At 34.5% G+C, this 22,834-nt stretch overlaps 1 protein-coding gene across 2 annotated transcripts; it reads right to left on the bottom strand.

Annotated features, from left to right (window-relative positions):
• Positions 1-690: 690 nt before the first annotated feature.
• Positions 691-22,711, bottom strand: LOC144434973 (E3 ubiquitin-protein ligase TRAF7-like). 2 transcript variants are annotated; one of them, XM_078123502.1, is made up of 21 exons: positions 22,394-22,711; positions 21,364-21,496; positions 20,503-20,566; positions 17,596-17,696; positions 16,476-16,559; positions 15,705-15,725; positions 13,799-13,891; positions 13,271-13,310; positions 12,330-12,513; positions 11,358-11,433; positions 10,264-10,540; positions 9,474-9,515; positions 8,717-8,839; positions 7,486-7,690; positions 6,853-6,892; positions 5,991-6,107; positions 5,379-5,495; positions 4,855-4,974; positions 4,273-4,404; positions 3,191-3,310; positions 691-2,540 (listed from the first exon to the last, which is right to left on the bottom strand). In XM_078123502.1, the coding sequence occupies exons 2-21, from the start codon at positions 21,436-21,438 to the stop codon at positions 2,529-2,531; spliced, it is 2,043 nt and encodes a 680-aa protein (XP_077979628.1). In that variant the 5' UTR covers positions 21,439-21,496; positions 22,394-22,711; the 3' UTR covers positions 691-2,528. The 2 variants fall into 2 exon arrangements, with proteins under 2 accessions (XP_077979628.1, XP_077979630.1); XM_078123504.1 differs by lacking the exons at positions 15,705-15,725; positions 16,476-16,559.
• Positions 22,712-22,834: the final 123 nt, after the last annotated feature.

Genomic DNA, 22,834 nt, shown 5'->3' with positions numbered 1-22,834 from the left:
CTGTAAATTGATATCAAATGGAAAACATCAAAATTCATAAGACATTGAAATCAATATGAAATTAGTACGTAAATACAAGAAAACAAACAAACAATGTTTCAATCCCCTGGCCAGCATGAGGTGTGAAATTACCATAAAACTTAATCTAAAAGTACCATGATTGTAAATTTAACATTAAAGCATGATTATGTAAAACATAACCAAATAATTTGACATTGTGTCTTTGGTTATACATTATTGGGTAATAGAATGCATAATATTGAATACATAATTGTGTCTAGTATCTAGTCACTATTCTCTGAATGGAATTTCATGTCCCACGTAAATGAGAATGTAAAGTCAACATTAGAAGTCAGTGACAGTGTACACTAATTGCCTACACCAACCTAAGTCTAGAAGCTATCTGTCGGCTTGATTTTCTTTGATCGATCTGTCTGTCTGTCTGTCTGTCTCTGTCTCTCTCCCTCTCTCTCTCCCTCCCTCCCTCCCTCCCTCCCTCCCTCCCTCCCTCTCTCTCTCTCTCTCTCTCTCTCTCTCTCTCTCTCTCTCTCTCTCTCTCTCTCTCTCTCTCTCTCTCTCTCTCTCTCTCTCTCTCTCTCTCTCTCTCTCTCTCTCTCTCTCTCTCTCTCTCTCTCTCTGTCTACAAAAGTGAGGAAAAAGTGCTCAATGACTTAACTTCAAGTTGCCTTCCCATCTTATCCATGACAGTGTACAACTCCCCTTTATTTTTGGCAAACTTAGAATGGGGAATCCATACGAATGGGGGTTTTGAATTCATTATTTCCTCGTCCAAATCCAAATTCAAAATCCCAATTCACCTGGATTCTAGGCAAAGATAATTTCATTTCATTGTCTTAGTGAACACTTTTTAACTGATGAGTTGTACTGATTAACATACAGAATAAAAAAAATATAACATCGGGATGGTAAAATGACAAGTATATGGAAACTAAAATGGATTCATGGTACTACCTCTCAAATAAACTGTTATTGCAGCTATACAACATCTAAAATGTGTTCATAATTTTGTGCTATATACAAATTGAAATAACAACACCTACAGGCTATATCAAATTCACGATGACTTCTGTAACCTGATTATAGAATGTTCTGTTGAACACAAGAACTTAAATTATTTTCGAAGTCTCTACTAAACATTATTGTTTCAAAGAAATAAATACAATAAGTTGAAGTGAAATATGTGGTAAAATAGAAAATGAATGAATTTCAAAGTTTATAAAATCACTTACAAATGATTACTTATGAGTAAATTTTAAAAGTGTTCATACTTGGTAGGACTTTCTTAGACTTGAAAATTGTACCTGTGCGTTATTTGTCACTGTAACTCTGTCATACACAATCTGATTAAAATCTGACGTAGTGTACAGCTATTTATTTATTCACTATAAGCATTACATTTTTTTTACTTGAATATTGCCCTTTTACAATACATTTTGGTCTTGAGCATATGAAGAAGGTGTTCACTCCCAGATCAACAAAAGCAAAAAAAAATGACAAGGAAATAGAGGTAAATAAAGAAATTGAGCGATATTTCTGGACCAGATTTTAATCAGATTACTGTAACTGTTATACATTGATTGGTTCTTTTCAGGGCCATCACTTTCATCTACTTAGAGAACTACCATTGAATCCTTGGATAACAGAATTCAGTTCTTATATGCTGTATTGTGATGTGTACTGTCATGGCGATGTAAACAGCCATGTTATAATTCCCATAATGAATGATTCAATATCTCTGAATATGTTACTATCAGAATCTGAATTATTCTTTAAGTCCACCAACTGATTTTTTTTGGTATGTTTATTCAAGCAACAGGGTGTTTGTGTTACTTGGAGACAATAAAAAGCCAGCAATTTTCAGTACAACATAATTTGACAATTTGCAACAGAATTATCAATGGTATATTCACTGGACATTCTATTAATATTGTGGAATAAGTCGTTTTTGCCAAAAGTAAAGAATTTTTTTTTTTTGGGGGGGGGGGGGGTGAAATGATTTTCACAACATGTGTTAAAGTGAGCATACCAACATGGGGTTTCAATTCATATGAAATACTCATATGAATGTAAGTATAAATGTATGGTATTTCACCTTTATACGGCAGCTTAGCGATGGCCAATGAAAAGAACACATTTCAGTGTACCACAAACACAAGCTTTATATTGCAAACCATGGTTTACTGACCAATTTACACACATCTTATTTAGTTCCAGATTAAACATCATGATTGTAGTAATCCTCAAAGTAAAAAATAAACTTTACATAGTACCGACATCTATGTGATGTAGGTATCAAATGTTTGTGTTGTTTGAACAATGAATCTGTACACAATGACTTTCAAACATTACCACTGTAGGAAAATCTTTTTAAAAAAATTCAGCTTATGAGCTGCATCACAGAAACTACACTTGGGTATTGAGATATACACAGTTCAACAACTAGCCTGACATCACAGTAATGTCTCTGCAGCCAGCCAACCAACAAACTTGTTTGGTCCACTTTAGAATTATTGCCACACCTGAAAAAAAGTAGACCATATTTAAGAAATGAGAAAAAAAAATATACACAGATTGTCTTGTATGAGATTTCAGCAATCATATGGGATCTCTAAATGTTCAGTTCAGTTCAGTTTCTTTATTTCAGTAACAGGGCTCCAGTCCATAGTATATTTAATTACAAAGTAAATGAATAGCGAGACGGAGAGTGACTGAAAAGTACTTTGACAATTACACTAAGGGTAAATAAATATACAAAATGAATAAAGTACATGAATACAAGAAATTTGGATTAACAATATTAAACCCTTGTTACAACTTGAAGAGAATCGCTCCGTTTGAAGGCCTTTAGTAAATACAAACTTAAGATAGTTGCAAAATAACTGTTTTATTTTTTGAGGAAAAGGACTTCAACAAGCTTATGTTCATATGTATGTGTTCTCAGTGATGGAAAGAACTCATTTCTAATATCATTGTATAGAGGACATACAAATAGAAAGTGAATTCACATTTCATGATGTTTAAATCTGTGGATCACTAAATGAGGTGATTGTTAGTACAACTGATTTTGACTTGTTGGTCAGTATCTTCCTCTGATATCCTTTTAGTTATGTTGAATTGAACCTTGAAGTAAATATTTTTCTAAGAGTGGTTTATTTCTGTGTTTACTTACTTTAACAGTACTATCAACAGCACCTGAGAACAGCCGACCTCTTGACACGGCAAGACATGCTACACTACCCTGATGTCTTAGTAATGTCTGGGTACAAATCATGTTCTCCATACTCCATACCTGTGTGTACAAATTTATTGTATAATAATATCACTGACATTCACTGATTGCATTTCAATTAGATAAACTCCGTTATAAAATGTGAACCCTTTCCTGAATAGATCTAGATGTTGATGCTGTCACAGTTTTACAGTGGACAACTAACATGTCAACCATTTCATGAGTTCACATCCTATAGGCCTTTCCAAAATTTGCCATGGTGTTGCTCTACTTTCTGTCTGTGTGTACCTTGGGGGTATACATGGTATAGGTTACTTGGTTAATCACTGCTGCTTTGCTCGATGTCTGAACAATATGAAAAGCTTTTTTTACACTTCTACAAAATACGAATCGAGACAAAGCTCTTAAGAAACAGTATTATGAGGTGATGATACCCAAAATTTGAGTGAGGGTGCTGTATTCTCAATTTCTGTTTGCAGTCTGGAATGGCCTATTGAGGACAAACACAATATGTCCTAAAAAAGTAGACTGCAGACTGGAAACAGATTATCAACATATTATTTGTGACATCATGCTGTAGGAGTGGTAACTTATATGCAGTGTTCCATCTAAGGCTTATTTGTACACTAGTACCACAGTAACACCATCCGCGATCAAAATGAAAGTTTGCATTTTATGTAGCTTATTACAATGTGTATATAATGATTATTAATACTTGCCAGGGATACATTTATTGCATAGGTAAGAAATCAAAATACATGAGGCAGAAAAATGATTGAAGTTGACTCAGTCAAACACTTATTTTCTTTCCTTGGTTAAAAGTAACTCATAGCATTATACATTACCTCAAAAATGTATCTATACCTCCCATTTTCCAAAACTTAATCCCATGAACACATTCGTCATCATACAAATGTACATTTTTCATTTCTAAAATTGCATACATTCAAAATATTCTCAGAGGAAACACTGCTTTATACTACGAGTGAAAGTATCAAAGAAATCGGTGACTAATTACTTACTCTAAGTGTTCTGTCATAGGAGGCACTGAATACTCTAGTACTGCCAGGTACTTGGATTACTGCTAAGGCATACACTGTACCAACATGGCCAGTCAAAGTCTCTTGCTGGTCATAGTTGTCCAAGTCCCACACCTATGGAAAGCATTCATATGTACTTTATTAAACACTGCAATTGTTCATTTCAGCTGACTTTATAGAAATGTACAAGCTATTTCTGGTTTTGCATAAAATAAGGCATGATGGTGAGATGAAATGTACAACTTCGTAACTTTGTATTTCTTCATATTATCAATACAGGTTTGGCACACAAAATCAAATACATCTAAATGTGAAAACATTACTAGGTTTCCAATCAGTTCTGACACAAATAATGTTACTGCTCCTAAATTAGTCACATAGACGACATACATATCTCATCATACTTGTGTAAGAAAGTGGCCTTTTTTCGCATAAAATGGGATGATTCCATCAAAATGACTCTCTAGGTCTAATTAACTGGCTTTTTTGGCATTGAGACTTAGGAATATAAAGTCTCTCTAAATGATACAAACATTTAAATCAAGAAGGATGTGTGATACTTACATGGATACAATTTTCATAAGTACCGGCAAGGAGATGATGGTTGGTAACAGCAATGGAATAAACACTGCCACCAGATGTCTGCAGAACATGAACTATCTCTAGTGTCTTTAAGTCCCATACCTACGAACAATGTGTACAAGTTGTAATCACATTACAAAATTTTGTAAATCAACATCAACTTTTCTCTTTGCTCTGTTCATGTTATCAACATTAACTTTGAATCATCTTGGTTACCTGTTAGTTTCATGTGTGCATGTGAAATTGATGGAATATTGTAAATTGCAGATAACAAATACTTCTTTATTTTTTTGGTTTCTGATGTCTGAACTTAAAACAAGTCTGGAAGCTATCTATCAGCTGTGCTTGTCTTTCATTTTAGAGAGACAACTCGTCCATATCTGTTGTGATATATTGATTGTGTTCTTGTGATAACATTTGGTAGAAAACTTAATTTTTGAAAGTTCTTTTAATTGACTGGTATTAAACTTGCGGTTGATCATCTGTAGCCATTAATGATGCCTTACCTTGATGGTTTGATATGAGCCACTGTAGAGATAGTTGCCGGATGCTACTAGCGCCCTCACCCAGTGATTCAGTCCTGTTAGTTCTGTCTTGAATTCATGAGTATGAATATCATACACCTAAAAATATAATTATGGAAGGTTAAGAGAGAGAGTGTATGTGTGTGTGTGTGTGTGTGTGTGTGTGTGTGTGTGTGTGTGAGAGAGAGAGAGAGAGAGAGAGAGAGAGAGAGAGAGAGAGAGAGAGAGAGAGAGAGAGAGAGAGAGAGAGAGAGAGAGAGAGAGAGAGAGAGAGAGAGAGAGAGAGAGAGAGAGATGGGATGTGATGTGATGTGGTGTGGTGTGGTGTGCGATTTGACGTGGAGCAGTGATGAGGTGAGGAAAGGAGAAGAGAAGAGGAGAGGAGAGGAGAGGACACTTTTCTGTAAATCATAAATCATAAATCTGCTTGGCAATATCTCATTGATAATTCAATACTTCTCACAAGACTTATCTAATGATGAGTTGGCTTGTTTTTACTTACATTTTCAATCACACTGTACTGTTATATTTGAAGATTACTTTTCAATTCAAGAACAACGTCCATACTTTATATTTGTAACATTATGTACTTACCTTGATAACTTTTAATGAGCCACTAAATAACATATTATTAGCTGCTACCAGAGTACACACAGGATTGTCATGGGCCTCTACCTGTTTGACATACTGTAGGCTATCAATGTCCCATACCTAAGGTAACAAATAATGGTTAGTTCTATAATCAGGTAGTGATGGTACTATGATAGGTTTATTCCTTGTTATATGTAAGCATATATTAGGAACATCACCCGATATGTAAGATCGGTACAAATGTAGTAAAATAATAAGTACATTGACACACTTGTTTCATTTAGTAGATGTTTATTTGTGACTTCCAATTCTATTTTTCACAATGGTTTGATTCCTTAGTATAAGTTATAGACTGTATGATATGTCATGTCACTCTGCCTTCACTAGGCTGCGCTTAAGAGTACAATGTACTTAGCAAATGCATGAGGGTGCCTTGTAGTGGAATGTGAAAGGGGTTGGCCAACGAATGAGGGCGCCCTGTTATGGCATGTGAAAGGGTTTGGCCAATGCTTGAGGGCGCCGTGTAAAGGCATAGATCACAGAATAGGTTCCTTACTGTCAATATACACATGATTGTACTCATAACCTTTTCATATATTGACATGAAATTATAATTACAATACAATATCAGTATTCCCACATATCAAGTATTTACTACTGTAACAACTTTAACAATTTTTTTTTTATAAATCTCTAATATACTCTGATCAATGAATATTGATATGGGAGAGGGAAGTGAAAATTAATTGTCTTGCAACAACCCAGGAGTCTTTGAAACTATTGAGTAAATAACTGCAGTGTTGTTACAGGACAGGTCTTGATTATTGATTTCACATAACTTGTAGATTACATTTTAGACACTTACTTTGATTGTGTTGTCAGCTGATCCACTGTATAGCTTGTTTCTGAAAGGAAAGTTCAAATATGATTATTTCTGACATACATATTGTGATAAATACATGTGTACTTATGTACATATATTACAGGTATGTATATGTGTAAAGATTATATATGTACCAAAGATTCTCAAAACTGAAAAACTGTCTACATGAAATGCCATCTTTAATAATGTTACAGTAGTAATTATGTTGGTGTTTTCTACATGTATAGTGCTTTCCCATTCTGTGCTCAAAACACTTTACAATTATTACCCCTGGCATGGATCTATAGCGGCACAGTAGCTCTTACTTTCTCAACTCCCTGGAGAACATACAATCCATTTCAGCCTCAATAAGTGTATAGGATTAAAGCATTCACATTACAACCTCTATCCTACCAGGTCTCAAATTATACAGCTGGGTTGACTGAGGCACAATCAGGTTCAAATCTTGCCCTGGGACTTAAGCCATTCAGAAACATATGGCTGCTGTGGTGGTCAGTGTTGTAGAAATATATTTTCAAAGTGTGCTCATTTTGACAAATCTACACACTAAAATATTTCCCACTACATCTGATGATTATTGAAATGAAAAAAAGTCAGGAATAACTTTCAACTCACCCATAAACACACAACGATAATACAATACCAGTATGTCCTTCCATTGTTTTCTGACATGTGTATGTTGTACATGTATCCCATACTTTGATACTTTTATCTGAAGACCCACTAAATAACAGATCTCCATGCACACACAGACACCAGACTGGTCCTTGATGGCCAACAAATGTACCTTTACACTTGAACACAGGCTGAGTATCATAACCTGAAAGACGACACAATTAATGGAACAAGTGAATAATCTAGATTTACATGTAACACACATATACATGCTTTCCTGCATCAGTTCTTTACTTTATTCATTACCTATTATGAAAGTCTTACAAAACTTTCTGTCTTAACAGAAATGTGGAAAGTGGAAATTCAAAAGTACTGATAAAGTTCAAATGGTCCAAAGTCTGAACAGGCTTCGCAAAAACATGGAGCAATGCAGTCACATGTCAGCGAATGGTTATCTCTGTGTGGTTGATGAGGGCACACAGTACAAGGATATTCGACTACGGTTATGTAGATGGTATCGGTACATACAAAATAATTCGCTTAGCTTTGATTTTAGTAATGCAAAGCTCCAAGGACTGTGAGAGAGTTTAAGTCAATACACAGACCATTCCCAAAAATAACAGTTACAACAGGTGTACCACTATGAAGGTATTTTCAAGTAAACATTTACAAATCAAACAAGATTATAGAGGGATTCATGCTTTCCCAATATCAGCTAAAACATGATATCAATCATATGTAGGAGAAGAAGAACAATCTAGTCTACACAAATTAAACACGCTGTTTGCAGTGTTTTCACATTTACGTTGTTATGTTCTACATGTGATGTAGCTATAAAAGTGACAACTACAGAATGCAAATACTACTCTGATGTCACAGTGTATGAGACAGACACAAACTAAAAGAATTGTTGTTCAATGTGGTAGATTACACAAGTGGGTGCTTCCATTGTTCAGATATATTTAAGCTGTGATTCAAGATAGTGTAAATATTGGAAGTCCCCCAAAATATACTCTGCAAGATAATGGAAGTCATCAAAAATGCCACTCTACTGTGAGTATGATAACACCAATATTAATTCAATAGCTTATATTGATATGTTGCAGCAATAGTTTTAATTTGTGTCTATCTTAGTAAATTGAGACCTTGCGAATTGATTGCCAGAGTAGTACAATTACTGACTACATTGTAGTAGTATAATGAGTGCAAAGGTAATATTTGATGTACTTACAACCAACTGCTCCAGAGTTCAGCCTAGCATTGATATGAGATAATTCATCATTAATCATGGAACATTCTCCTCTCAGATCATATAATTCATTTGACATACGGTTGTGACTTTCATCCAGAACATCTAGACATTAAGACAGAACATAACCACATTAAATGATAACAAAGTAAATGAATGAATGAATGAATGAATGAATGAATGAATGAATGAATGAATGAATGAATGAATGAATGAATGAATACAACAGTTTATTTGTTAAACTTTGAAATGACAAGTTCTCTAAGATATTTAGAAGTGGCTATTATGAAATAATTTTTTCCCTCCCAACTAAGTCTTTGTTCCAAGTATAACCATCACATGTTGCTACACAACACTCTGCTACATTGTTTTGGCATAAAAATTTGTTGGAAACATGTATGTTCCAAAAATAAACATCAAATCTTCTTACACAACACTCTAACACATACTGTTTCCAACAAGTTTTTATTCCACAAATAAACATCAATATTGTTAATATGGATTCATATGATGGAGTCTCACTTCTGCTTCAAACATGAAATTCTGAATGAAATAAATGACATTTAAAAAAGACAGATATAGTGTAATAATCATATTGAATGGATTTCATTTGATGTGAAAACAGTGACCAAATTGTCCATGTCAATATATTGTTGACTTGATCCTATACCACAAAGTCAAAGATGCTGCTACAAAAAAATTTAACTAAATGAACAGAAGAGTATGGTAAATGTCTTACCCATTGATTTCTCCAGTCTGGACTGATTTTCATCAAGATATTCTGTTGTAAGAAAAAGAACCCATAACAATATTTAAAACATATATTTAAACTTTTCTTCAAAGCAACACAGTGAATGGCAGTTATCAAACAAAAGTTTAAACTTTTTTCCAATGATTACTGACTTTGACACAGTTGGTTATAATTACAATCATGACAAAAGCTATAAACATTACAAAGTTAGTCCCCTCTTGGTAATACACTGTGGATAAGTGGAAAGAGGGTTTCACTTGAGAACCAATTAACAGCTGCATCACATCACATACTTTCTGTGTGGGCATTACTGGTATATTATGAGAAAGGACCATAAGTTTGATAATTATTTACCAAAATACATTTCCCTATTTTGAACTGAAAATATACACAATGTGTGTTTGTGTCTCAATTATTTGGCAAGTGCAACTCAGTTTATATAAAATGGCACAAGCTGAGTTTATAAACCTTTTACTTGAGTGAAAATACTTGCATAAAACCTTGATCAAACTATTCTAGAATAATATTAATGTTGCTGCATGTATTACAATGATTGCTTTCTGGATTTGTTAGAACAGTTGATTGCCTAGTATGGACTCCTGGAAATTTTTTGATATGTATAAAAAATTACGTCATTGGATCCGGGTTAATACCAGGTTTTTGTTCAGTCAATTACAAATGGTAGTTAGGAATGACTTTTTAAGTCTTGCCAAAAAAAGTATACACCCAACTTGTGTCCCTTTAATAAAATCAAGAGCTACAAATCAAAAGTACTTACCAATTTTCAATTCATTAGCTTTTTCAAGTCGATCCACTCTTTCAGACAATTTTCCTAGCATCGACCTCAAAAATCCAATTTCTTGGTCTTTCTTCTCTAAACTAAGTGAAAGTTCACCAACTTTGTCCTCAGTACTTTGGAGGAATTCCTTCATGGACTCGTAGCGACAGGACGTCAGGTGGGTTTGCAGTTCTTGCTCAGTACCAACAAACATACAGCCATATTTAATGTGGTCGCATTTTCTTTGATCACATACTTTCAGATGGGCCTCTAAGTCCTATGGGTCAAGAGATATCAGTATCAAGTCAGTGTATACAACAGTACCTACATGTTAATTCTTTCATAAAATAACAGTGAATTTCACAACACCATTCAGCTTTTCTGTTTGATACAACCATACAGAAACCAACAAGAAACTGCATATGCTACACTTCAATAGCAAGATCACATTTTTTGCTATACATTTAGTCTAAATGAAATAAACCATTTAAATGTATTGCAACTCCATGCAGACATTCGGGCGCCAATGTTTTTCTTAGTATCAAACACCTGATGAAAGGCACGTAAAATGTCCTTTGCGGTGTTCATTTGATGTCTGTATGTTGGCATGTGTAGTTCATTTCACTTAGACAAAATGTAGCAAGAAACTGTACTCGTTCAATCTTGCTATCTATAAAGTGTAGCATGTCCAGTTTCTTATTGGTTTCATGGTTGTATCAAACAGAAACGCTGTACGGTATTTTGAAATTGACTGTATATTTACAAAAAAATCCATATAGTTACTTATTATGGCAGCATTGTACCCATATTTCCACATTTTCTCCCTGTTCAAAGTAACAGGAGTTAATAATAAAGTTAGTTGTGAAGGTAACCACTGCAAGACAGTTTGGCCATCAAGCTAGTTGCCAAGGTAACCACTGTAAGACAGTTTGGCCACCAAGCTAGTTGCATAGGTGACCACTACAGTCAACTGTAATGCAGCCAATGAGATGTTGACAAATCTTTCTAATTGGTGATTGAGTGGCAATACAAACAAATCTGTGCTTATACTGAGCTAAAGAGTACACATAACTGTATGCTACATGTATACTCACCATTTTCAGTATCATAGGACATGCAGAGTTATTTGGACATTGTACTTGGGCATACCCACACTCACATTCGTGAGATCTGGAAAGCGAGAGAAAAAAGTTAAATATAAAGTGATTATCATTTCAGATGCAGTTCTTTATACATTTTTTTTTTTTAAAAGTTTAATTTTAAATCTTTCATTTTCATTCAGAACAGATTTATTGACATAAAATTTCACAGGGTCTTGCTTGTCATTTGAAGAGTAAAACAGTGGCGATATTTTCACAACACCTATTAGCTCTTTGAGAAAAAAACACTATGCAAATTTACTTGTTGCCTGAAAGCACAGCTTAGACAATCAGCAAACAATGATATAATACAACATGTAGACTTCTAAGAACATTCTATTTATATACACCTCATTATAAGATAGCTAGTGTCTATTTGTGACGTCATCACATGTTGACCTTTGACCTATGAACTTTCACCCTCATGTACACGGTGACAAGTACCCAAAAAGTGTTTTCTGTTATGGTAGAACATGTAGTTAAACTGGTAGCAACAGATTGGCCTGGAATATGATGCTGTAATGCTCTTGTATATGGATTCTACTTAATGAATAGTTGAGATATTCAAAATTTTTGACAAAAACATTATAGCAAGCATACAAACAGAAAATATGGAATTTACACCATAGTTTTTGAAAGTCAACATGACTTGAGTCAACAACATGAGTCTACATCTATTTAGTTGGTTCTGTTGAACCCGAAATAGGATTCATAATATGCAAACTGCCATTATTTTTCCCATTATGTTTTGAATGAAGATTGTGCATGCATTCTAACTCTCAATTTTTTTCAGCTGGAAAACTCATGACAGCTAGAAGGATTTCATCACTATTAGTCTGTGACTCATAGAGTCAAGGCCTCTAGTGTCACTCACATTTTACCTCCACTGAACGTACTGGGTTGTAATATCTAATCAAACACACATACCTTCTTTCATTGACTTTGATTGTCATAGGGCAGCCATTAGGATTGACTTCAAACTCTCCAGGTACACCATTACTTGAAGGCCGACAGCCATATTTACAATGGATATATAGTTCTCCTATTTGTTCATGCATGGCTATGTTATTGACTACAAATGCTAACTTCATCTCATCTACTGGACATTTTTCTATCAAACAGACAACATTTCATATTTTAGTTAAACATTGCAGAGTCACTTTCATTTCACTTGCACTGTTTATTTATGAAATGCATTTTTTTATTTTTTGGGAAACATTTCACATTTTATAGCAATTGCATGTCTAGCAATCATCCAATTGACCGATCGCCCTGAGCACTGTAGCCACACCCACCTTAGTTACCGTTGCTACTACGACAACTTTTTGCATGGTTTGCCGTAGGCAAAACATGGTGTCCAACGTGGCGTTCAGTCAATTGGATATGATTGCTAGATTTGAAACCAATGACAACTCTCTAGGCTAACATTTCAAGAGTGGATACGTCTCTTCTCATGCATGCATACAGTTTTTCTTGTCACTGTGTATTTACTACTACATATCAGCACTTCAAATACCACAGAGGAGAGAATGACTTTAAATTCATACTATGCATACTGGTGAACACTATACCTTATGAATGAACACTACACCTTATGACATGGACACTATGTACCTTATGACATGAACACTACACCTTATGACATGGACACTATGTACCTTATGACATGAACACTACACCTTATGACATGAACACTATATACCTTATGACATGAACACTATATCTTGTAAATGAATACTACATGTATACCTTGTGAGTGAACACTACATCTTACGACATGGACACTACAACTTATGACATAAACACTAAACCTTATAATTGAACACTCCTTACAATATGAACACCAATACTTGTGAATGAACACTTACCTTGTCCTCCTCTGGTTACACACAGCTTACAATAGGTGTGCTGAAAGATAAAGTATAAATATATGAATATTAAATCTTGACTCCTAAGTACATATTACCTTCAGTGAAAAATCATGAATATTCATTGTTCATCTACTGCAGACATTTCTGCTGACTCCTAATCCTATGAGGCAATGTGGCGCACAGCAAAAATCCCCCAAATGAGACAGAAGTTCAAATTGGTGTTTCCCTGGAATTACATGTAATATAGGTGATATAAAACAATGAAATGACTCTCCATGATCCAGAACCAAAAATTAATGAAAATAATTGTATTTCCAACTTTAAGATGAGTGCCTTTTCAGGCGCCATGTAATATATATCCCCTGATTCATTTTGTATGTCTCTCTGGTCCGTAGACTTTTCAAGGGTTCTGTCTCCATGGTCATCACCCACAATGCACTGCTTTAACAATTCTTTTCACCGACTATGCTTCCTACTATATATTTCTTTTCACTTTCTAGTGGAATAAAGTTCAACTATACTTACCCCACATTGTGTAATGACAGGATCTTTATAAACTTTCCTACACAGCAGACAGAATAATTTCTTGTTTGGAGGTTCAGTAAAAACCAGGATTTCCTATCAATAAACCAAGGAAAACGATTCTAATAGATGGCTTGAGGTCATGACTTATTTATCAAATCCTAATGGTAAGTACAGACTATAGAGAGATTGAAGTACAGTGTAGGAAGCCCCATACCACATAACATAGAAATAAAATACCATATAGCATGCCTAAGAACTAGATGGTTCTGTTCTACATTGTTTAAAACAAATCAATGTAAACCAAATCTTGTATATATAAGGCTAAATAAAAATAATTGTGTGTTTCCGATAACATGACCGGCCCTAGTTTAAGCTGCCGACCCTAAACATATTTTTTAAACATTTAAAACAAAAAGATAAGATTTTTTTTTGTTTTATTGACCTTCATGCATGTCTGTTTTCTTTCCCCAGAGATGTCTGTATACATATTTCATCAAAAGAATCACATGCACAGAAGGGGTATTCTGACCAACATTTTGTTTCTTTTTGGGTCGAAACAATATTTTTGAAAAATAAAAAGTTAAAAGACAAAATAAAATTTTAAAAATCCTAACCTACCAACCCTATTTTCTGAGGCCATGTTATCAGAAACACACAACTATATTTTTTTTTTGCCTGAGAGGAAATGTTGTCATATGCAATGATAAATAACTTCACTATTTTTCTTCTCAAATTTCCTGTAAGTATACACTCAGACCACTTAGTGATCTGAGGTATACATAAGTCAAACTATATCAACGATGTAGATGTTACCATAAAAAGTTACTCACAAAACTATATCATGTACATGTAAGCATCATACTACTACCATAAATACTACTAACTAGAAAAGAGTTTATAAGACCATGCTGTACAATCAAATACATCAGAACTATCAATGGATGAGAATGGCATGATTCTTCTATTTTCAATTTTGATTGTTTAAGAGGCACAAGCTGAATTTATACATGGGGGGGGGGGGGGGTTAATTTCTTTTTTCAACTGATTCATACTGACCCATTATTTGCTTCACACCTGGTACTCAGGCATAACTATACAGAATTCAATGTCACTCTATAATTTTTTACACAGGTGACACTTAGATGTCATGGAAACCATACTGGTAACTGTGCTAACTATGCTAGAAGACAATTTTTATGCCATTGGAGGTATGGATTTATCATTGTTTCCCACTAAATGTAATCACTGGCTTCAACTATAAGTGATTACATATGCAGAAACAACGATTAATCTTTCAGTCTATTGGAGGTACAATGAATACAATGTAGATGAACTTGACACAAAGAATAGTTAAATAAAAGTTTCATGAATGTAAACCATTCGAGTAAAGTAAATCTTCTAAACTCAGCTTGTGCCATGTAAATTTGTAACTTGTTTTCCACAATAATTGCCATAGATGGTTCTGTTCTAGATGCAATTGACAATACACTATGTACAGGAACTTATATCTGTCAATTATTAATGATCAGCAAATGTCAATGTCCTTGTGAATCACATCTATCACAGGAAGAATGACACTCCAACATTTCAACATGTATACAAGTAATTTGAAGTATATAATTATACATATTTAAAAGTGGCTATTTTTTTTATAGTTGGAAACTTCAAATAAACTGCCATTCTTATCCATATTTCTCTGAAATCTTAGCAGTACTAGAATTCAACTTCTGAAGGGAAGAGTTACCTACATGTACGACTAGTCTGAGATAGTCTCAAGACTGTGTACACAAGCAAAGCTAAAAATCATTTTTAACGAAGTACTTAGTAACTAGATATATAAAGCAAAGGGAAAAATTGTGGCATCAAAGCATTTCCATGCAGTGCATGAGTGAAAATAAAAACTTACAAGGCTAACAAAAACATCATCCTGATACAATTGATGAGGTCAAAGGTGAGTGAAAATGAAAACAACACATATTTGAATATGCAAATTAAGATAAACATATACAATACAAAGCAGATACTGATTTTCAACAAAATTAAATGTGTTGATCATCGAAAAGAGAGTGAATAACATCTTGTAGTTGTACCAATACATGAAATAGGGTAGAAAACAATTTCTCATGACATTTTTCATTTTGTTAAAAGGTGGAAAATTAAAAATTGAGAGGGGAATTTTCGACACGAAAAAGGGAAACCCTATTTCAGTATTGAAAATGGTAAAGTGTTGACTAAAATTTATGCCTAGCTTTTCACAAGGTGTCCATACGCAAGATTAAATATTTCAAAAGGATTCAATTCTGTGTTTTGAATTATGAAAATAACACATCAAATGTCTTGACATTGTAATAATTGTACTTGTATATTGTGGTTACAAGAAAATAAGAATTCATTGTAGAAGATGAGTCTGTTGGACCACTCTAGAACCATTCAAAAACTGATAACTGACATACATAATGTATACATGTCATCCATTCAAGACTATACTGAACTACAATATAGTGAAATGGTATAATCGTAACAATTACACTGTGAACTACACATGTCTAGTAACTACAATCTAGTCAATGCACATGATATGTGTTAATGATAGCATGACTTGTATACTAAGTAGAATTATGCAGATGTCCTAATCAATATGCAAATATATGCATGAGTTGAAATATTTAACTATTACCTCTTCTTCATCACTACTAACAGAAGGAAATGATCTTCCTGAGATATTGGAACTGGTACGTCTATGATGTGGTAAGAAAGAGAACTACGAAGCAGAAGCAAAAGAGAATTGAAAAGAGGAAAGCTTATTCATTTTGGTTAGTATTTAACAAAGAAACAGAGAGAGAGAGAGAGAGAGAGTGAGAAAGAGAACAGATGTGGTGATAGCATGAACTGCTCAAGGCTATGATGTTTGTTATTAATGAGGTCAAGTTTTGGATAGCCTCCGGTAAACAAGGACACATGTTAGTAATATGTAAGCATTTCACATTTATACTCCTAATGTGTTTTTAACTATTCATACAAATAAACAGGGACAACACATACCTACATGTAGCTTACTATCCAAAGTCCGTTTTCTAAACAGGACATGATAGTTACTCCTCATTTGATCAAGTATGTGGTAATAGTATAATAGTGTGTGTATAGTACATGTTTTTAAGATGGAAAGTTTTACACCAATACACTGAATTATAATGGGGGCTGCTATGTTTTATGCCTAGCCGTAACATCGCTAGGTGCATACAGTTCATGTACATTTTCACAATTCACTGGTAATGAGGAAATGGAACATTTCAAATTTGTCCAAAACCTGCCAATAGACTGACTATTAGTCAGAGTCATAAAACTTCTATTTTATGAATGCTAGATATAGCTATCATTCACACCAAAACACAATTGAAATGAAGTTATTGAACTGTGAAGAAAGAATGCATGCATTCACACACACACACACACACACACACACACACACACACACACACACACACACACACACACACACACACACACACACACACACTGAATACATAACCCTGAGGAAAAGAGAGTACACATTACATTGTACACATTATTTGAAGTTAAGCTTGCTGTTGTCTATAGTATTAATAGATAAAATTATTCTAGAATCGAAGCATATATATGAACGTCATTCAATGCTTTCCTTCTTCTTTAGAAGATAAGATAAGATGCATGAATCCATTTTTGTGGTGTACACAATTCTAACAGAATTCAACCTTGACCTTGTAACATGTAAAGATAGAATTCTCAAAATTCACAAGGAAATATAGCGATATTTGTACCTTTTCATCATGGCAGTCTAGTCCCATTTCACCATCATATGACGACAAATTAGAGGCACTGCGATCACGACTATTTGGTGACATCGGTGTTAACATGTCTCCTACAATAAAAACAAAGACAGCATTATTTTGTGTTTCCTGTTTGAGAACAGATGGTAGTGTAAATTACACAGTCAAGTTTATCTCAAGATATCCACAATATTGTCTGCTTAAGCTTTATCAAAGAAGGATATGGTGTAGACACTTACATGTACATAGTGACCAGACACACGGTACACGCAAAAGCTATCAAAACTAATGATTGCTTCCGGGTCTCCTAAACAGTGTGCCCTCTCATGATAGCTGATTTTTGTTGTTGTGGGTCTGTATGATAGAAACTGGCATTTCTTGTGAGTCACCACATAGTAAGAGATAGGGGAACACCAAATTTTGGTGCATCACTAGAAACTGTGTGCGTCAGGTCAGTTGAGCATCAAATTGGCTTAAAGGGCACACTGCTCCTATAAAGCTGTCCTTAAATAGGTATGACTCTGTTTTCAAGTCAAATCAGTTTGATCTGTACAATAAATAACCCATGGAAACGAACATTTTCCACTTGAATTAGCAAAACCTACTTAGGCCAAACAGATGAACAAACGATCTTTTCATGTCTGTGCGTATGACATTGAACAACATCATAATCAACATGCTATTTGTATCAATCAAGCTTATGCTGTAATCTTGCTGAATACAAATGTTGACACTTGTGAATATTATGATAGGTAACAACTGTATCAACTGTGTACCTGTCAAAAAGATTCTTTGACCCCTTTCTATTTATGTGACTGTGCATGATAATATATCTAACTACCGATATACAAAGTATAATGAACTGTGTAGAAACACTACCTTGTTGCACAGTTATACGTATATGTGTATATATATATACAATTTATATAAATTATATATATAATTGTAGAGAAAATTAAATAGAGAGAAATATGAAGCCTCTACATCACAAATTCCAGACACAGTACATAATTTGTTGACTTATACCATTTGAAAATGATGAACTGTCAACTGAAGATGCCATTATAGATATAAATGACAACACAACCATACAGCATAGATATTTTACAACCATTATAAATTCATTATCCATAGTTACGTTTGTTGATCATCACTACTTAAAATTTTCTAGTGATTCACACGGTCCTAAATTTGAGGGACTCTAAAAATATATTTATATCTTCTCCTTTTTTTAAATGCTGGTCATGGTATTTGAGATTAGACTAGACAAATTGTGATGTTCCTAGGTATGGACCTCACTTTAGCACACGTGACGCAGGTGCTTTTATCTTAAGTACATCTTAATGTTGAGTCCGTTATCAGTATATCAAAGTGACCCAAAGTTCATGGTTTAGAGGACTCTATATATTTCTACACCTGGATCAGGGCTGTACTATACTGTTATTATTTTGTTGTTTTCCTCTCTATCTTCTGTATCCGTGTCTTCACTCAGATTTCATATTTGTCTTTCTGCACCTAGCCTGTACATCTTGTATGCGAGAGCTTATCACAGACACAGGACAACAATGTAGATAGCCTATTCTAGACTGGGGCCATAAGGGTGATAGTCTAGTGCTATATCCTTCATTGAATCTTTCAGATCTCTCTTTATTGGTGTTTAGAGACCACATTGGCATCCAGACTATAAGGGTGAGTGTCGAATACCTGTACAAAGGCTATAGGCTGATGTCATAATCATAAGACTCTCAAATTACCAATATATCTCTATGTAACAAAGTGCATAAAACTTTGCATACCACTGAAATCATCACTTCCATGACATGTACAGGCCTTTTTACATATCTTTGGAACAACTATCTTTTACCCTGCAATTTGCAAGTACCTACTGAGGTTTTTGAAAAATTCAATATATAGTAAAAACTATGAATGACATTGTCAGTTGACATTAGAGACTATAGCCCAGACACTTGGCTATCTGACTTGAAAATGTTGTTCATCACAATATTCTGTCAAGCCACTATGTTGAGTTAGAGTCTGGGCTAATTACAATGTATACTATTGAATAAGTGATGGTAAACTGAAGCACATACTGACTGATTAAATAAATCTACAACTTGGCAAACTAATAAAATCATACATGCAAGTATCTTTTACATTTACATGCATTTTTTTTGCTTCATCTGTTTACATAACCAAGGCTGCATACATCAGTGTTTCAACTTGGTATAATGTTCAAATAAACTTCAGCATTGTTAATCTTTATTAGAGCAAGTAAACTGGCACTTCAACTTGTTTAATGGTGAAATCAGGTTTAAATTTACAAGTCTACAGTGTTGTCTTTATTGGTGTACATGTAAGTATGTGTGTACTGGGTGGTTTGACAATATGGCAATGCCTTATTCAAATATCAAACTGCTGAAGTGTCAAGTTCACAAAAGTGCATTTCACTTGATTTGACACAGTTTCATGTAACATGTAGTTGTACATATCTCTGTTCCTCATAAATTGAGATAAGTACAATGTAGATAGACAGTTGTGTGAGTACATCTGAACTACAATAAGCCATATCATATATGTACTTCAACCTCATGTACAGGATGGGTTATTTTCACTAGCCTCCAATAATTATACATGTTTCTTAGTTACACATTTCGAACCCTCCCTGTCCCAACACACACACACACACACACACACACACACACACACACACACACACACACACACACACTTCTAACCCCCCCCCCCAAAAAAAAAAAAGACAAAAAAAAAAAGACTTGGTTATCTGACTTGATACATGTGTATACTGCCTTGACAGCAAACACATTGTCAAGCCAGATAGCCGAGTCTCTGGGCTAGCCCCCCCCCCCCCCCCCCCAATAAAATGGCACTTTCATTTACCTGAGGTAATAGTTGTAACTGGTGGCGAAGCAGGTCCTACACCAAATGTTGTTTCTAAGTGGCCCTGTAAATGAGAGAAAATTAAATTCAAATTTTCCATCAGTATGAGCAATTTCAATACCATTTCTGCGGAAAAAAATTCTAAATTCTAAAATACTAAAACAGTTTCACTTTAATCTTTATTACAACTATCTTATGATCAAAAACTGTAGTCCACTTTGAAATAGTCTGGATGCCAACATGATCTCTAACCCCTGAAAGATCTGATGAAGGAATAGCACTATAGACTAACTTTGAAAATATGATAGCCAGAAAATTTATGTTGGGGACATTATGAAATATACATTATACTCTGGTAAATGCTGACTATGTTTGTACATGTAGTTCTATGTTGTCGCGGAATAATATTATGCCTTGCCATAGCTATTTATTTAGTTAAGTACATGTACTAGTTATTTTCACTTCTGGAAATAGATCAATAAACACTAGGGTATTTCATAACACTTTGAAATGGTGGGTGACATATCTAGCAAGATTACTAGGGCAACTTGATGGCATAACATTTATAGCCATTAAGTGAAAAAAAATGTTTTCATCAATGTTTGGTATTATATGGTTGATGTACCAGGAGCTGAAATTGGCTGATGAGCTTTCTTAGTGAAGATTGTAGAAATGTCTATCAAACCAGATTCTCCATACAGTGTATTATTACAATTACAGATAAAGACTTTTTATTCAATACAAATGTTCCATTAGAATTTACCTCTGGAAATGCTTGCATTTGGCACAAAAATTGTTTTGATAAATTAGTAAAAATAAGTGTAGAGGTAACACACATATTTCACAGTATACAGTACTTACAGCATTGGCATCTGGGTCTACTACGAGAGGAAGACTATTTGGTTTGGTCTTTCCATCCATTCCAGACCTTGCCATTCCCTAAGAATGACAACTTTCCCCTCACTCTCTAGTGTTTATTGTTATTTGTTTGTTCCTGTATGCAATGAAAGAATATGAATTTCAAAAGTGTTTTAGTTTCATGAACTGATTGTATTATACACTAAAGAGACTTGAAATGTAAACTTGAAAAAAAAAAAATTTCTTTTGTTCGTGACATTTTGATATGTATTTCCTCATGTCACCCACTATCAAATTTGTAATATATGTATACAAATACCGCAGTGACACTGTTGACATACATGTACAAATTAGGGCCTTATTTCAGGATATAATATGACTTTCATCCAAATGGAAGCTATTACAAACTTAGTCCTGCTTGCTGACGGTGTACAGGATGCGATACTGAGTGTGTCAGAAGGAAGGGAGGGGGGGGGACAAACCTAAACTAAAAAAGACATCTTTAGAACCTTGGTAAAAGATCTCACTTGGATTTGTTAATGGATTCAACATTGCAATATCATTTTGTAAACTTTGGCTCATATAAATGTAATTGCCATAATGGAGGATCTTCCTGGTCCTTCAAAGGCTTGTGTTAGAAACACAATTTAAATGAAAATCCATACATATATTATGGACAGTCCAAGTTGCAGCCAACACAAGTCAACTGGCATGACGTCTGACTCAGAAGCCATACAATGATACACAAGTTCCATTCACACCTGTATTGAATAGGTTAAAAATAACAACAAAACTTTCCCAAGTGACGTCTTGCTTTCAAAGAAGTATGCAAATTGCACGCCACTGTATTGACGTACGGTATATATGGTAACAAGGTCACATCTTTTTAATCTGACTGCAGTGACATCATTACGACGGCACTTTTCAACTTTGTACCTTTTGCCAGTTTCGGTCAAGTATCACAATACAAGTCATCATGTCTTACGACACGAAATCAAGAAGTCGCTTGGGCATTATTGAAGTGAAAGTTTACCTGCTCAATTATAAGAGTTTCCGACGGAACTTATGCCACCTGTTGAAATGTTTACATAAACATTATTGCACAAGTTGTAGTGTCACAACACGATCTGGTCGTCGAAGATCGACCATCGATCTTCACCCCGCCACGGTATTGCTGTGAATACTTTCCGCTCGGTTTCCAGTCTCCGTTGTATCTTTATCCAAAATCTGAGCTGCTTTGTCTTTAAGAAGCTAGACAATTTGACAATTCTCACGATCTGCTTACGGTTTGATCGATATGATCGAGGATATGTTCTTGCTCTGTTTCTGAATAAATTCGTACTCACTTCAGCTCCTTCCGTGTCCGTGGGTGTATGAGATCTCGTCACCAATTTCTATGCCCACGAGAGTTGAATGATGGCGCCCTTTTCTGACCGTAGCTTTTCGTAGTAGATTCCGTAATATTATAGTGTTA

Source organism: Glandiceps talaboti, chromosome 5 (genome assembly GCF_964340395.1).
Source record: "Glandiceps talaboti chromosome 5, keGlaTala1.1, whole genome shotgun sequence".
NCBI classification, from domain to species: Eukaryota; Metazoa; Hemichordata; class Enteropneusta; family Spengelidae; genus Glandiceps; species Glandiceps talaboti.
Note: the sequence above shows the minus strand (reverse complement) of the source record. Positions and strands in the feature narration are given on the sequence as shown.

Coding starts and splice junctions, on each gene's coding strand:
- LOC144434973 (XM_078123502.1), bottom strand. CDS start 21,438: ATGGCAAGGTCTGGAATGGATGGAAAGACCAAACCAAATAGTCTTCCT. Junction 11,434..12,329: donor ATCAAAGTCAATGAAAGAAG/GTATGTGTGTTT, acceptor CTCGCTTTCCAG/ATCTCACGAATGTGAGTGTG. Junction 5,496..5,990: donor GCTCATTAAAAGTTATCAAG/GTAAGTACATAA, acceptor TTATATTTTTAG/GTGTATGATATTCATACTCA.